At 43.8% G+C, this 15,039-nt stretch overlaps 1 protein-coding gene across 1 annotated transcript in view; it reads right to left on the bottom strand.

The window, feature by feature from the left end:
* Nucleotides 1–15,039, bottom strand: part of LOC116950727 (uncharacterized) — an 85,633-nt gene that overhangs the window by 54,538 nt on the left and 16,056 nt on the right. The window contains exon 5 of the mRNA XM_076068680.1: nt 4,982–5,106. Coding sequence (XP_075924795.1) covers nt 4,982–5,106 — 125 coding nt within the window. The remainder of the gene's footprint in view (nt 1–4,981; nt 5,107–15,039) is intronic.

The raw sequence follows: 15,039 nt of genomic DNA, 5'->3' as shown, positions 1-15,039 counted from the left end.
TGAGCTGTGTGCTGTTTGTCGAAGCTGTGTGTGCTGTTTGTGTGAGCTGTGTGTGCTGTTTGTGTGTGCTGTGTGTGCTGTTTGTGTGTGCTGTGTGTGCTGTTTGTGTGAGCTGTGTGAGCTGTGTGTGCTGTTTGTGTGTGCTGTGTGTGTGAGGTGTGTGTGCTGTGTGTGTGAATTGTGTGTGCTGTGTGAACTGTGTGTGAGCTGTGTGTGCTGTGTGTGTTGTGTGTGCTGTTTGTGTGTGCTGTGTGTGCGAGTTGTGTGTGCTGTTTGTGCGAGCTGTGTGTGCTGGTTATGTGAGCTGTGTGAGCTGTGTGTGCTGTTTGTGTGTGCTGTATGTGTGAGCTGTGTGAGCTGTGTGTGCTGTTTGTGTGCTGTTTGTGTGAGCTGTGTGTGCTGTGTGTGCGAGTTGTGTGTGCTGTGTGTGCGAGTTGTGTGTGCTGTCTGTGCGAGCTGTGTGTGCTGTTTGTGTGTGCTGTGTGTGTGAGCTGTGTGTGTGAGCTGTGTGTGCTGTTTGTGTGTGCTGTGTTGTGTGTGCTGTGTGTGCTGTTTGTGTGAGCTGTGTGAGCTATGTGTGCTGTTTGTGTGTGCTGTGTGTGTGAGCTGTGTGTGCTGTTTGTGTGTGCTGTGTGAACTGTGTGTGAGCTGTGTGTGCTGTGTGAGCTGTGTGTGCTGTCTGTGTGTGCTGTGTGTGCTGTCTGTGTGTGCTGTGTGTGTGAGCTGTGTGTGCTGTTTGCGTGAGCTGTGTGTGCTGTTTGTGTGTGCTGTTTGTGTGAGCTGTGTGTGCTGTTTGTGCGAGCTGTGTGTGCTGTTTGTGTGAGCTGTGTGTGCTGTTTGTGCGAGCTGTGTGTGCTGTGTGTGCTGTTTGTGTGAGCTGTGTGTGCTGTGTGAGCTGTGTGTGCTGTTTGTGTGAGCTGTGTGTGCTGTTTGTGTGAGCTGTGTGTGCTGTTTGTGTGAGCTGTGTGTGCTGTGTGAACTGTGTGTGAACTCTGTGTGTGCTGTGTGTGCTGTGTGTGTGCGCTGTATGTGCTGTTTGTGTAAGCTGTGTGAGCTGTTTGTGTTGTGTCTGCTGTGTGAGCTGTTTGTGTGAGCTATGTGTGCTGTTTGTGTTCTGCGAGATGTGTGTGCTGTTTGTGTGAGCTGTGTGAGCTGTGTGTGTTGTGTGTGTGAGCTGTGTGTGCTGTTTGTGTGTGCTGTGTGTGTTATTTGTGTAAGCTGTGTGAGCTGTGTGTGCTGTTTGTGTGTGCTGTGTGTGTGAGCTGTGTGTGTGAGCTGTGTGTGCTGTGTGTGTGAGTTGTGTGTGCTGTGTGAACAGTGTGTGAGCTGTGTGTGCTGTGTGTGTTGTGTGTGCTGTTTGTGTGTGCTGTGTGTGCTGTTTGTGTGAGCTGTGTGAGCTGTGTGTGCTGTTTGTGCGAGCTGTGTGTGCTGTTTGTGTGAGCTGTGTGAGCTGTGTGTGCTGTTTGTGTGTGCTGTTTGTGTGAGCTGTGTGAGCTGTGTGTGCTGTTTGTGTGCTGTTTGTGTGAACTGTGTGTGCTGTGTGTGCGAGTTGTGTGTGCTGTGTGTGCGAGCTGTGTGTGCTGTTTGTGTGTGCTGTGTGTGTGAGCTGTGTGAGCTGTGTGTGCTGTTTGTGTGCTGTTTGTGTGAACTGTGTGTGCTGTGTGTGCGAGTTGTGTGTGCTGTGTGTGCGAGTTGTGTGTGCTGTTTGTGCGAGCTGTGTGTGCTGTTTGTGTGTGTGTGAGTTGTGTGTGCTGTGCGAACTGTGTGTGAGCTGTGTGTGCTGTGTGTGCTGTGTGTGTTGTGTGTGCTGTGTGTGCTGTTTGTGTGAGCTGTGTGTGTTGTTTGTGTGGGCTGTGTGTGTGAGCTGTGTGTGCTGTTTGTGTGTGCTGTGTGTGTGAGTTGTGTGTGCTGTGTGTGTTGTGTGTGCTGTGTGTGCTGTGTGTGCTGTTTGTGTGAGCTGTGTGAGCTGTCTGCTGTTTGTGTGTGCTGTGTGTGTGAGCTGTGTGTGCTGTTTGTGTGTGCTGTTTGTGTGAGCTGTGTGAGCTGTGTGTGCTGTTTGTGTGTGCTGTTTGTGTGAGCTGTGTGTGCTGTTTGTGTGAGCTGTTTGTGTGAGCTGTGTGTGCTGTGTGTGCGAGATATGTGTGTGCTGTTTGTGCGAGCTGTGTGTGCTGTTTGTGTGTGCCGTGTGAGCTGTGTGTGCTGTTTGTGTGTGCTGTGTGTGTGAGCTGTGAGTGTGAGCTGTGTGTGCTGTTTGTGTGTGCTGTGTGTGTGAGTTGTGTGTGCTGTGTGAACTGTGTGTGAACTGTGTGTGCTGTGTGTGTTGTGTGTGCTGTTTGTGTGTGCTGTTTGTGCTGTTTGTGTGAGCTGTGTGAGCTGTGTGTGCTGTGTGTGCGAGTTGTGTGTGCTGTTTGTGTGAGCTGTGTGAGCTGTGTGTGTTGTTTGTGTGTGCTGTTCGTGTGAGCTGTGTGAGCTGTGTGTGCTGTTTGTGTGCTGTTTGTCTGAGCTGTGTGTGCTAGTTGTGGGTGCTGTTTGTGCGAGCTGTATGTGCTGTTTGTGTGAGCTGTGTGTGCTGTTTGTGTGTGCTGTGTGTGCTGTTTGTGTGTGCTGTGTGTGCTGTTTGTGTGAGTAGTGAGCTGTGTGTGCTGTTTGTGTGTGCTGTGTGTGTGAGTTGTGTGTGCTGTGTGAACTGTGTGTGAGCTGTGTGTGCTGTGTGTGTTGTGTGTGCTGTTTGTATGTGCTGTGTGTGCTGTTTGTGTGAGCTGTGTGAGCTGTTTGTGTTCTGCGAGATGTGTGTGCTGTTTGTGTGAGCTGTGTGAGCTGTGTGTGTTGTGTGTGTGAGCTGTGTGTGCTGTTTGTGTGTGCTGTGTGTGCTATTTGTGTAAGCTGTGTGAGCTGTGTGTGCTGTTTGTGTGTGCTGTGTGTGTGAGCTGTGTGTGTGAGCTGTGTGTGCTGTGTGTGTGAGTTGTGTGTGCTGTGTGAACAGTGTGTGAGCTGTGTGTGCTGTGTGTGTTGTGTGTGCTGTTTGTGTGTGCTGTGTGTGCTGTTTGTGTGAGCTGTGTGAGCTGTGTGTGCTGTTTGTGCGAGCTGTGTGTGCTGTTTGTGTGAGCTGTGTGAGCTGTGTGTGCTGTTTGTGTGTGCTGTTTGTGTGAGCTGTGTGAGCTGTGTGTGCTGTTTGTGTGCTGTTTGTGTGAACTGTGTGTGCTGTGTGTGCGAGTTGTGTGTGCTGTGTGTGCGAGCTGTGTGTGCTGTTTGTGTGTGCTGTGTGTGTGAGCTGTGTGAGCTGTGTGTGCTGTTTGTGTGCTGTTTGTGTGAACTGTGTGTGCTGTGTGTGCGAGTTGTGTGTGCTGTGTGTGCGAGTTGTGTGTGCTGTTTGTGCGAGCTGTGTGTGCTGTTTGTGTGTGTGTGAGTTGTGTGTGCTGTGCGAACTGTGTGTGAGCTGTGTGTGCTGTGTGTGCTGTGTGTGTTGTGTGTGCTGTGTGTGCTGTTTGTGTGAGCTGTGTGTGTTGTTTGTGTGGGCTGTGTGTGTGAGCTGTGTGTGCTGTTTGTGTGTGCTGTGTGTGTGAGTTGTGTGTGCTGTGTGTGTTGTGTGTGCTGTGTGTGCTGTGTGTGCTGTTTGTGTGAGCTGTGTGAGCTGTCTGCTGTTTGTGTGTGCTGTGTGTGTGAGCTGTGTGTGCTGTTTGTGTGTGCTGTTTGTGTGAGCTGTGTGAGCTGTGTGTGCTGTTTGTGTGTGCTGTTTGTGTGAGCTGTGTGTGCTGTTTGTGTGAGCTGTTTGTGTGAGCTGTGTGTGCTGTGTGTGCGAGATATGTGTGTGCTGTTTGTGCGAGCTGTGTGTGCTGTTTGTGTGTGCCGTGTGAGCTGTGTGTGCTGTTTGTGTGTGCTGTGTGTGTGAGCTGTGAGTGTGAGCTGTGTGTGCTGTTTGTGTGTGCTGTGTGTGTGAGTTGTGTGTGCTGTGTGAACTGTGTGTGAACTGTGTGTGCTGTGTGTGTTGTGTGTGCTGTTTGTGTGTGCTGTTTGTGCTGTTTGTGTGAGCTGTGTGAGCTGTGTGTGCTGTGTGTGCGAGTTGTGTGTGCTGTTTGTGTGAGCTGTGTGAGCTGTGTGTGTTGTTTGTGTGTGCTGTTCGTGTGAGCTGTGTGAGCTGTGTGTGCTGTTTGTGTGCTGTTTGTCTGAGCTGTGTGTGCTAGTTGTGGGTGCTGTTTGTGCGAGCTGTATGTGCTGTTTGTGTGAGCTGTGTGTGCTGTTTGTGTGTGCTGTGTGTGCTGTTTGTGTGTGCTGTGTGTGCTGTTTGTGTGAGTAGTGAGCTGTGTGTGCTGTTTGTGTGTGCTGTGTGTGTGAGTTGTGTGTGCTGTGTGAACTGTGTGTGAGCTGTGTGTGCTGTGTGTGTTGTGTGTGCTGTTTGTATGTGCTGTGTGTGCTGTTTGTGTGAGCTGTGTGAGCTATGTGTGCTGTTTGTGTGTGCTGTGTGTGTGTGCTGTGTGTGTGAGCTGTGTGTGAGCTGTGTGTGTGTGCTGTGTGTGTGAGCTGTGTGTGCTGTGTGTGTGAGCTGTGTGTGCTGTGTGAACTGTGTGTGAGCTGTGTGTGCTGTGTGTGCTGTGTGAGCTGTGTGTGCTGTCTGTGTGTGCTGTTTGTGTGAGCTGTGTGAGCTGTTTGTGTTGTGTGTGCTGTGTGAGCTGTGTGTGTAGTGTGTGCTGTGTGTGAGCTGTTTGTGTGAGCTGTGTGTGCTGTTTGTGTGAGCTGTGTGAGCTGTGTGTGTTGCGTGTGTGAGCTGTGTGTGCTGTTTGTGTGAGCTGTGTGTGTTGTGTGTGCTGTTTGTGTGAGCTGTGTGCTGTTTGTGTGAGCTGTGTGTGCTGTTTGTGTGAGCTGTGTGCTGTTTGTGTGAGCTGTGTGTGAGTGAGCTGTGTGAGAGTGAGCTGTGTGTGAGTGAGCTGTGAGTGAGCTGTGAGTGTTGTGTGAGAGTGAGCTGTGAGTGAGCTGTATCACTGACCAGCTGCTCCCTGCTGTGCCATCACGTCCACCACATCCTCACAGAGGCTCTTGGGCAGCCTCCTGACCTTATCATACAGATCACGGAGCTTCTGCATGGGAGGGATGAAGGTGGCCACCTGGTACCTGCACAGAGACACCCGCATGGTAACTGTTAACTCTCACACCATGGTAACTGTTGTTAACTCTCACACCATGGTAACTGTTAACTCTAACACCATGGTAACTGTTAACGCTCACACCATGGTAACTGTTGTTAACTCTCACACCATGGTAACTGTTGTTAACTCTAACACCATGGTAACTGTTACCTCTAACACCATGGTAACTGTTGTTAACTCTAATACCATGGTAACTGTTAACTCTAATACCATGGTAACTGTTGTTAACTCTCACACCATGGTAACTGTTAACTCTCACACCATGGTAACTGTTGTTAACTCTAACACCATGGTAACTGTTAACTCTAACACCATGGTAACTGTTGTTAACTCTAATACCATGGTAACTGTTAACTCTAATACCATGGTAACTGTTGTTAACTCTCACACCATGGTAACTGTTAACTCTCACACCATGGTAACTGTTGTTAACTCTCACACCATGGCAACTCTTGTCAACTCTCACACCATGGTAACTGTTGTTAACTCTCACACCATGGTAACTGTTGTTAACTCTAACACCATGGTAACTGTTAACTCTAATACCATGGTAACTGTTGTTAACTCTCACACCATGGTAACTGTTAACTCTCACACCATGGTAACTGTTGTTAACTCTCACACCATGGTAACTGTTAACTCTCACACCATGGTAACTGTTGTTAACTATAACACCATGGTAACTGTTAACTCTCACACCATGGTAACTGCTATCTCTCACACCATGGTAACTGTTGTTAACTCTCACACCATGGTAACTGTTAACTCTCACACCATGGTAACTGTTGTTAACTCTCACACCATGGTAACTGTTAACTCTCACACCATGGTAACTGTTGTTAACTCTCACACCATGGTAACTGTTGTTAACTCTCACACCATGGTAACTGTTGTTAACTCTCACACCATGGTAACTGTTGTTAACTCTCACACCATGGTAACTGTTAACTCTTACACCATGGTAACTGTTGTTAACTCTCACACCATGGTAACTGTTGTTAACTCTCACACCATGGTAACTGTAGTTAACTCTCACACCATGGTAACTGTTAACTCTCACACCATGGTAACTGTTAACTCTAACACCATGGTAACTGTTGTTAACTCTAATACCATGGTAACTGTTAACTCTAATACAATGGTAACTGTTGTTAACTCTCACACCATGGTAACTGTTAACTCTCACACCATGGTAACTGTTGTTAACTCTCACACCATGGTAACTGTTAACTCTCACACCATGGTAACTGTTGTTAACTCTCACACCATGGTAACTGTTGTTAACTCTCACACCATGGTAACTGTTGTTAACGCTCACACCATGGTAACTGCTATCTCTCACACCATGGTAACTGTTGTTAACTCTCACACCATGGTAACTGTTAACTCTCACACCATGGTAACTGTTGTTAACTCTCACACCATGGTAACTGTTGTTAACTCTCACACCATGGTAACTGTTGTTAACTCTCACACCATGGTAACTGTTGTTAACCCTCACACCATGGTAACTGTTAACTCTCACACCATGGTAACTGTTGTTAACTCTCACACCATGGTAACTGTTGTTAACTCTCACACCATGGTAACTGTTGTTAACTCTCACACCATGGTAACTGTTGTTAACTCTCACACCATGGTAACTGTTAACTCTCACACCATGGTAACTGTTGTTAACTCTCACACCATGGTAACTGTTGTTAACTCTCACACCATGGTAACTGTTGTTAACTCTCACACCATGGTAACTGTTAACTCTCACACCATGGTAACTGTTAACTCTAACACCATGGGAACTGTTGTTAACTCTAATACCATGGTAACTGTTAACTCTAATACCATGGTAACTGTTGTTAACTCTCACACCATGGTAACTGTTAACTCTCACACCATGGTAACTGTTGTTAACTCTCACACCATGGTAACTGTTGTTAACTCTCACACCATGGTAACTGTTGTTAACTCTCACACCATGGTAACTGTTAACTCTCACACCATGGTAACTGTTGTTAACTATAACACCATGGTAACTGTTGTTAACTATAACACCATGGTAACTGTTAACTCTCACACCATGGTAACTGTTGTTAACTCTCACACCATGGTAACTGTTGTTAACTCTAACACCATGGTAACTGTTGTTAACTCTCACACCATGGTAACTGTTGTTAACTCTCACACCATGGTAACTGTTGTTAACTCTCACACCATGGTAACTGTTGTTAACTCTCACACCATGGTAACTGTTGTTAACTCTAACACCATGGTAACTGTTGTTAACTCTCACACCATGGTAACTGTTGTTAACTCTCACACCATGGTAACTGTTAACTCTCACACCATGGTAACTGTTGTTAACTCTAACACCATGGTAACTGTTGTTAACTCTAATACCATGGTAACTGTTAACTCGAATACCATGGTAACTGTCGTTAACTCTCACACCATGGTAACTGTTAACTCTCACACCATGGTAACTGTTGTTAACTCTCACACCATGGTAACTGTTGTTAACCATGGTAACTGTTGTTAACTCTAACACCATGGTAACTGTTGTTAACTCTCACACCATGGTAACTGTTGTTAACTCTCACACCATGGTAACTGTTAACTCTCACACCATGGTAACTGTTGTTAACTCTCACACCATGGTAACTGTTGTTAACGCTAACACCATGGTAACTGTTACCTCTCACACCATGGTAACTGTTAACTCTCACACCATGGTAACTGTTGTTAACTCTAACACCATGGTAACTGTTGTTAACTCTAATACCATGGTAACTGTTGTTAACTCTCACACCATGGTAACTGTTAACTCTCACACCATGGTAACTGTTGTTAACTCTCACACCATGGTAACTGTTGTTAACTCTCACACCATGGTAACTGTTAACTCTCACACCATGGTAACTGTTGTTAACTATCACACCTGGGTAACTGTTGTTAACTCTCACACCATGGTAACTGTTGTTAACTCTCACACCATGGTAACTGTTGTTAACTCTCACACCATGGTAACTGTTAACTCTCACACCATGGTAACTGTTGTTAACTCTCACACCATGGTAACTGTTGTTAACTCTAACACCATGGTAACTGTTGTTAACTCTCACACCATGGTAACTGTTGTTAACTCTCACACCATGGTAACTGTTGTTAACTCTCACACCATGGTAACTGTTGTTAACTCTCACACCATGGTAACTGTTGTTAACTCTAACACCATGGTAACTGTTGTTAACTCTCACACCATGGTAACTGTTGTTAACTCTCACACCATGGTAACTGTTAACTCTCACACCATGGTAACTGTTGTTAACTCTAACACCATGGTAACTGTTGTTAACTCTAATACCATGGTAACTGTTAACTCGAATACCATGGTAACTGTCGTTAACTCTCACACCATGGTAACTGTTAACTCTCACACCATGGTAACTGTTGTTAACTCTCACACCATGGTAACTGTTGTTAACCATGGTAACTGTTGTTAACTCTAACACCATGGTAACTGTTGTTAACTCTCACACCATGGTAACTGTTGTTAACTCTCACACCATGGTAACTGTTAACTCTCACACCATGGTAACTGTTGTTAACTCTCACACCATGGTAACTGTTGTTAACGCTAACACCATGGTAACTGTTACCTCTCACACCATGGTAACTGTTAACTCTCACACCATGGTAACTGTTGTTAACTCTAACACCATGGTAACTGTTGTTAACTCTAATACCATGGTAACTGTTGTTAACTCTCACACCATGGTAACTGTTAACTCTCACACCATGGTAACTGTTGTTAACTCTCACACCATGGTAACTGTTGTTAACTCTCACACCATGGTAACTGTTAACTCTCACACCATGGTAACTGTTGTTAACTCTCACACCTGGGTAACTGTTGTTAACTCTCACACCATGGTAACTGTTGTTAACTCTCACACCATGGTAACTGTTGTTAACTCTCACACCATGGTAACTGTTAACTCTCACACCATGGTAACTGTTGTTAACTATAACACCATGGTAACTGTTAACTCTCACACCATGGTAACTGTTGTTAACTCTCACACCATGGTAACTGTTGTTAACGCTAACACCATGGTAACTGTTACCTCTCACACCATGGTAACTGTTAACTCTCACAGCATGGTAACTGTTGTTAACTCTAACACCATGGTAACTGTTAACTCTCACACCATGGTAACTGTTGTTAACTCTCACACCATGGTAACTGTTGTTAACTCTAACACCATGGTAACAGTTGTTAACTCTCACACCATGGTAACTGCTAACTCTAACACCGTGGTAACTGTTAACTCTCACACCATGGCAACTGTTGTTAACTCTTAACACCGTGGTAACTGTTAACTCTCACACCATGGTAGCTGTTGTTACCTCTCACACCATGGTAACTGTTGTTAACTCTCACACCATGGTAACTGTTAACTCTCACACCATGATAACTGTTGTTAACTCTCACACCATGGTAACTGTTGTTAACTCTCACACCATGGTAACTGTTGTTAACTCTCACACCATGGTAACTGTTAACTCTCACACCATGGTAACTGTTGTTAACTCTCACACCATGGTAACTGTTGTTAACTCTCACACCATGGTAACTGTTAACTCTCACACCATGGTAACTGTTAACTCTCACACCATGGTAACTGTTAACTCTAACACCATGGTAACTGTTGTTAACTCTAATACCATGGTAACTGTTAACTCTAATACCATGGTAACTGTTGTTAACTCTTACACCATGGTAACTGTTAACTCTCACACCATGGTAACTGTTGTTAACTCTAACACCATGGTAACTGTTGTTAACTCTCACACCATGGTAACTGTTGTTAACTCTCACACCATGGTAACTGTTGTTAACTCTCACACCATGGTAACTGTTGTTAACTCTCACACCATGGTAACTGTTGTTAACTCTAACACCATGGTAACTGTTGTTAACTCTCACACCATGGTAACTGTTGTTAACTCTCACACCATGGTAACTGTTGTTAACTCTCACACCATGGTAACTGTTGTTAACTCTCACACCATGGTAACTGTTGTTAACTCTCACACCATGGTAACTGTTGTTAACTCTCACACCATGGTAACTGTTGTTAACTCTCACACCATGGTAACTGTTAACTCTCACACCATGGTAACTGTTGTTAACTCTCACACCATGGTAACTGTTGTTAACTATAACACCATGGTAACTGTTAACTCTCACACCATGGTAACTGTTGTTAACTATAACACCATGGTAACTGTTAACTCTCACACCATGGTAACTGTTGTTAACTCTCACACCATGGTAACTGTTGTTAACGCTAACACCATGGTAACTGTTACCTCTCACACCATGGTAACTGTTAACTCTCACACCATGGTAACTGTTGTTAACTCTAACACCATGGTAACTGTTGTTAACTCTAATACCATGGTAACTGTTAACTCTAATACCATGGTAACTGTTGTTAACTCTCACACCATGGTAACTGTCAACTCTCACACCATGGTAACTGTTGTTAACTCTCACACCATGGTAACTGTTGTTAACTCTCACACCATGGTAACTGTTGTTAACTCTCACACCATGGTAACTATTGTTAACTCTCACACCATGGTAACTGTTAACTCTCACACCATGGTAACTGTTGTTAACTCTCACACCATGGTAACTGTTGTTAACTCTCACACCATGGTAACTGTTGTTAACTCTCACACCATGGTAACTGTTAACTCTCACACCATGGTAACTGTTGTTAACTATAACACCATGGTAACTGTTAACTCTCACACCATGGTAACTGCTATCTCTCACACCATGGTAACTGTTGTTAACTCTCACACCATGGTAACTGTTAACTCTCACACCATGGTAACTGTTGTTAACTCTAACACCATGGTAACTGTTGTTAACTCTCACACCATGGTAACTGTTGTTAACTCTCACACCATGGTAACTGTTGTTAACTCTCACACCATGGTAACTGTTGTTAACTCTCACACCATGGTAACTGTTGTTAACTATAACACCATGGTAACTGTTAACTCTCACACCATGGTAACTGTTGTTAACTCTCACACCATGGTAACTGTTGTTAACTCTCACACCATGGTAACTGTTAACTCTAACACCATGGTAACTGTTGTTAACTCTAATACCATGGTAACTGTTAACTCTAATACCATGGTAACTGTTGTTAACTCTCACACCATGGTAACTGTTAACTCTCACACCATGGTAACTGTTAACTCTCACACCATGGTAACTGTTGTTAACTCTCACACCATGGTAACTGTTGTTAACTCTCACACCATGGTAACTGTTGTTAACTCTCACACCATGGTAACTGTTGTTACCTCTCACACCATGGTAACTGTTGTTAACTCTCACACCATGGTAACTGTTAACTCTCACACCATGGTAACTGTTAACTCTCACACCATGGTAACTGTTAACTCTAACACCATGGTAACTGTTGTTAACTCTAATACCATGGTAACTGTTAACTCTAATACCATGGTAACTGTTGTTAACTCTCACACCATGGTAACTGTTAACTCTCACACCATGGTAACTGTTGTTGACTCTCACACCATGGTAACTGTTGTTAACTATAACACCATGGTAACTGTTAACTCTCACACCATGGTAACTGTTGTTAACTCTCACACCATGGTAACTGTTAACTCTCACACCATGGTAACTGTTGTTAACTCTAACACCATGGTAACTGTTAACTCTCACACCATGGTAACTGTTGTTAACTCTCACACCATGGTAACTGTTAACTCTCACACCATGGTAACTGTTGTTAACTCTAACACCATGGTAACTGTTGTTAACTCTCACACCATGGTAACTGTTGTTAACTCTCACACCATGGTAACTGTTAACTCTCACACCATGGTAACTGTTGTTAACTCTCACACCATGGTAACTGTTGTTAACGCTAACACCATGGTAACTGTTACCTCTCACACCATGGTAACTGTTAACTCTCACACCATGGTAACTGTTGTTAACTCTCACACCATGGTAACTGTTGTTAACTCTAACACCATGGTAACTGTTGTTAACTCTAATACCATGGTAACTGTTAACTCTAATACCATGGTAACTGTTGTTAACTCTCACACCATGGTAACTGTTGTTAACTCTCACACCATGGTAACTGTTGTTAACTCTCACACCATGGTAACTGTTGTTAACGCTCACACCATGGTAACTGTTAACTCTCACACCATGGTAACTGTTGTTAACTATAACACCATGGTAACTGTTAACTCTCACACCATGGTAACTGCTATCTCTCACACCATGGTAACTGTTGTTAACTCTCACACCATGGTAACTGTTAACTCTCACACCATGGTAACTGTTGTTAACTCTAACACCATGGTAACTGTTGTTAACGCTAACACCATGGTAACTGTTGTTAACTCTCACACCATGGTAACTGTTGTTAACTCTCACACCATGGTAACTGTTGTTAACTCTCACACCATGGTAACTGTTGTTAACTATAACACCATGGTAACTGTTAACTCTCACACCATGGTAACTGTTGTTAACTCTCACACCATGGTAACTGTTGTTAACTCTCACACCATGGTAACTGTTAACTCTAACACCATGGTAACTGTTGTTAACTCTAATACCATGGTAACTGTTAACTCTAATACCATGGTAACTGTTGTTAACTCTCACACCATGGTAACTGTTAACTCTCACACCATGGTAACTGTTAACTCTCACACCATGGTAACTGTTGTTAACTCTCACACCATGGTAACTGTTGTTAACTCTCACACCATGGTAACTGTTGTTAACTCTCACACCATGGTAACTGTTGTTACCTCTCACACCATGGTAACTGTTGTTAACTCTCACACCATGGTAACTGTTAACTCTCACACCATGGTAACTGTTAACTCTCACACCATGGTAACTGTTAACTCTAACACCATGGTAACTGTTGTTAACTCTAATACCATGGTAACTGTTAACTCTAATACCATGGTAACTGTTTTTAACTCTCACACCATGGTAACTGTTAACTCTCACACCATGGTAACTGTTGTTGACTCTCACACCATGGTAACTGTTGTTAACTATAACACCATGGTAACTGTTAACTCTCACACCATGGTAACTGTTGTTAACTCTCACACCATGGTAACTGTTAACTCTCACACCATGGTAACTGTTGTTAACTCTAACACCATGGTAACTGTTAACTCTCACACCATGGTAACTGTTGTTAACTCTCACACCATGGTAACTGTTAACTCTCACACCATGGTAACTGTTGTTAACTCTAACACCATGGTAACTGTTGTTAACTCTCACACCATGGTAACTGTTGTTAACTCTCACACCATGGTAACTGTTAACTCTCACACCATGGTAACTGTTGTTAACTCTCACACCATGGTAACTGTTGTTAACGCTAACACCATGGTAACTGTTACCTCTCACACCATGGTAACTGTTAACTCTCACACCATGGTAACTGTTGTTAACTCTCACACCATGGTAACTGTTGTTAACTCTAACACCATGCTAACTGTTGTTAACTCTAATACCATGGTAACTGTTAACTCTAATACCATGGTAACTGTTGTTAACTCTCACACCATGGTAACTGTTAACTCTCACACCATGGTAACTGTTGTTAACTCTCACACCATGGTAACTGTTGTTAACTCTCACACCATGGTAACTGTTGTTAACTCTCACACCATGGTAACTGTTGTTAACTCTCACACCATGGTAACTGTTAACTCTCACACCATGGTAACTGTTGTTAACTCTCACACCATGGTAACTGTTGTTAACTCTCACACCATGGTAACTGTTGTTAACGCTCACACCATGGTAACTGTTAACTCTCACACCATGGTAACTGTTAACTCTCACACCATGGTAACTGTTGTTAACTCTCACACCATGGTAACTGTTGTTAACTCTAACACCATGGTAACAGTTGTTAACTCTCACACCATGGTAACTGTTAACTCTAACACCGTGGTAACTGTTAACTCTCACACCATGGCAACTGTTGTTAACTCTTAACACCGTGGTAACTGTTAACTCTCACACCATGGTAGCTGTTGTTACCTCTCACACCATGGTAACTGTTGTTAACTCTCACACCATGGTAACTGTTAACTCTCACACCATGATAACTGTTGTTAACTCTCACACCATGGTAACTGTTGTTAACTCTCACACCATGGTAACTGTTGTTAACTCTCACACCATGGTAACTGTTAACTCTCACACCATGGTAACTGTTGTTAACTCTCACACCATGGTAACTGTTGTTAACTCTCACACCATGGTAACTGTTAACTCTCACACCATGGTAACTGTTAACTCTAACACCATGGTAACTGTTGTTAACTCTAATACCATGGTAACTGTTAACTCTAATACCATGGTAACTGTTGTTAACTCTCACACCATGGTAACTGTTAACTCTCACACCATGGTAACTGTTGTTAACTCTCACACCATGGTAACTGTTGTTAACTCTCACACCATGGTAACTGTTGTTAACTCTCACACCATGGTAACTGTTAACTCTCACACCATGGTAACTGTTGTTAACTATAACACCATGGTAACTGTTAACTCTCACACCATGGTAACTGCTATCTCTCACACCATGGTAACTGTTGTTAACTCTCACACCATGGTAACTGTTAACTCTCACACCATGGTAACTGTTGTTAACTCTAACACCATGGTAACTGTTGTTAACTCTCACACCATGGTAACTGTTGTTAACTCTCACACCATGGTAACTGTTGTTAACTCTCACACCATGGTAACTGTTGTTAACTCTCACACTATGGTAACTGTTGT

The sequence above is a fragment of the Petromyzon marinus genome, chromosome 2 (assembly GCF_048934315.1).
Source record: "Petromyzon marinus isolate PM22_M1 ecotype Great Lakes invasive population chromosome 2, UKy_Petmar_22M1.pri1.0, whole genome shotgun sequence".
NCBI classification, from domain to species: Eukaryota; Metazoa; Chordata; class Hyperoartia; order Petromyzontiformes; family Petromyzontidae; genus Petromyzon; species Petromyzon marinus.
The sequence above is the reverse complement of the archived record's forward strand: the minus strand, read 5'-3'. Positions and strand labels throughout refer to the sequence as shown.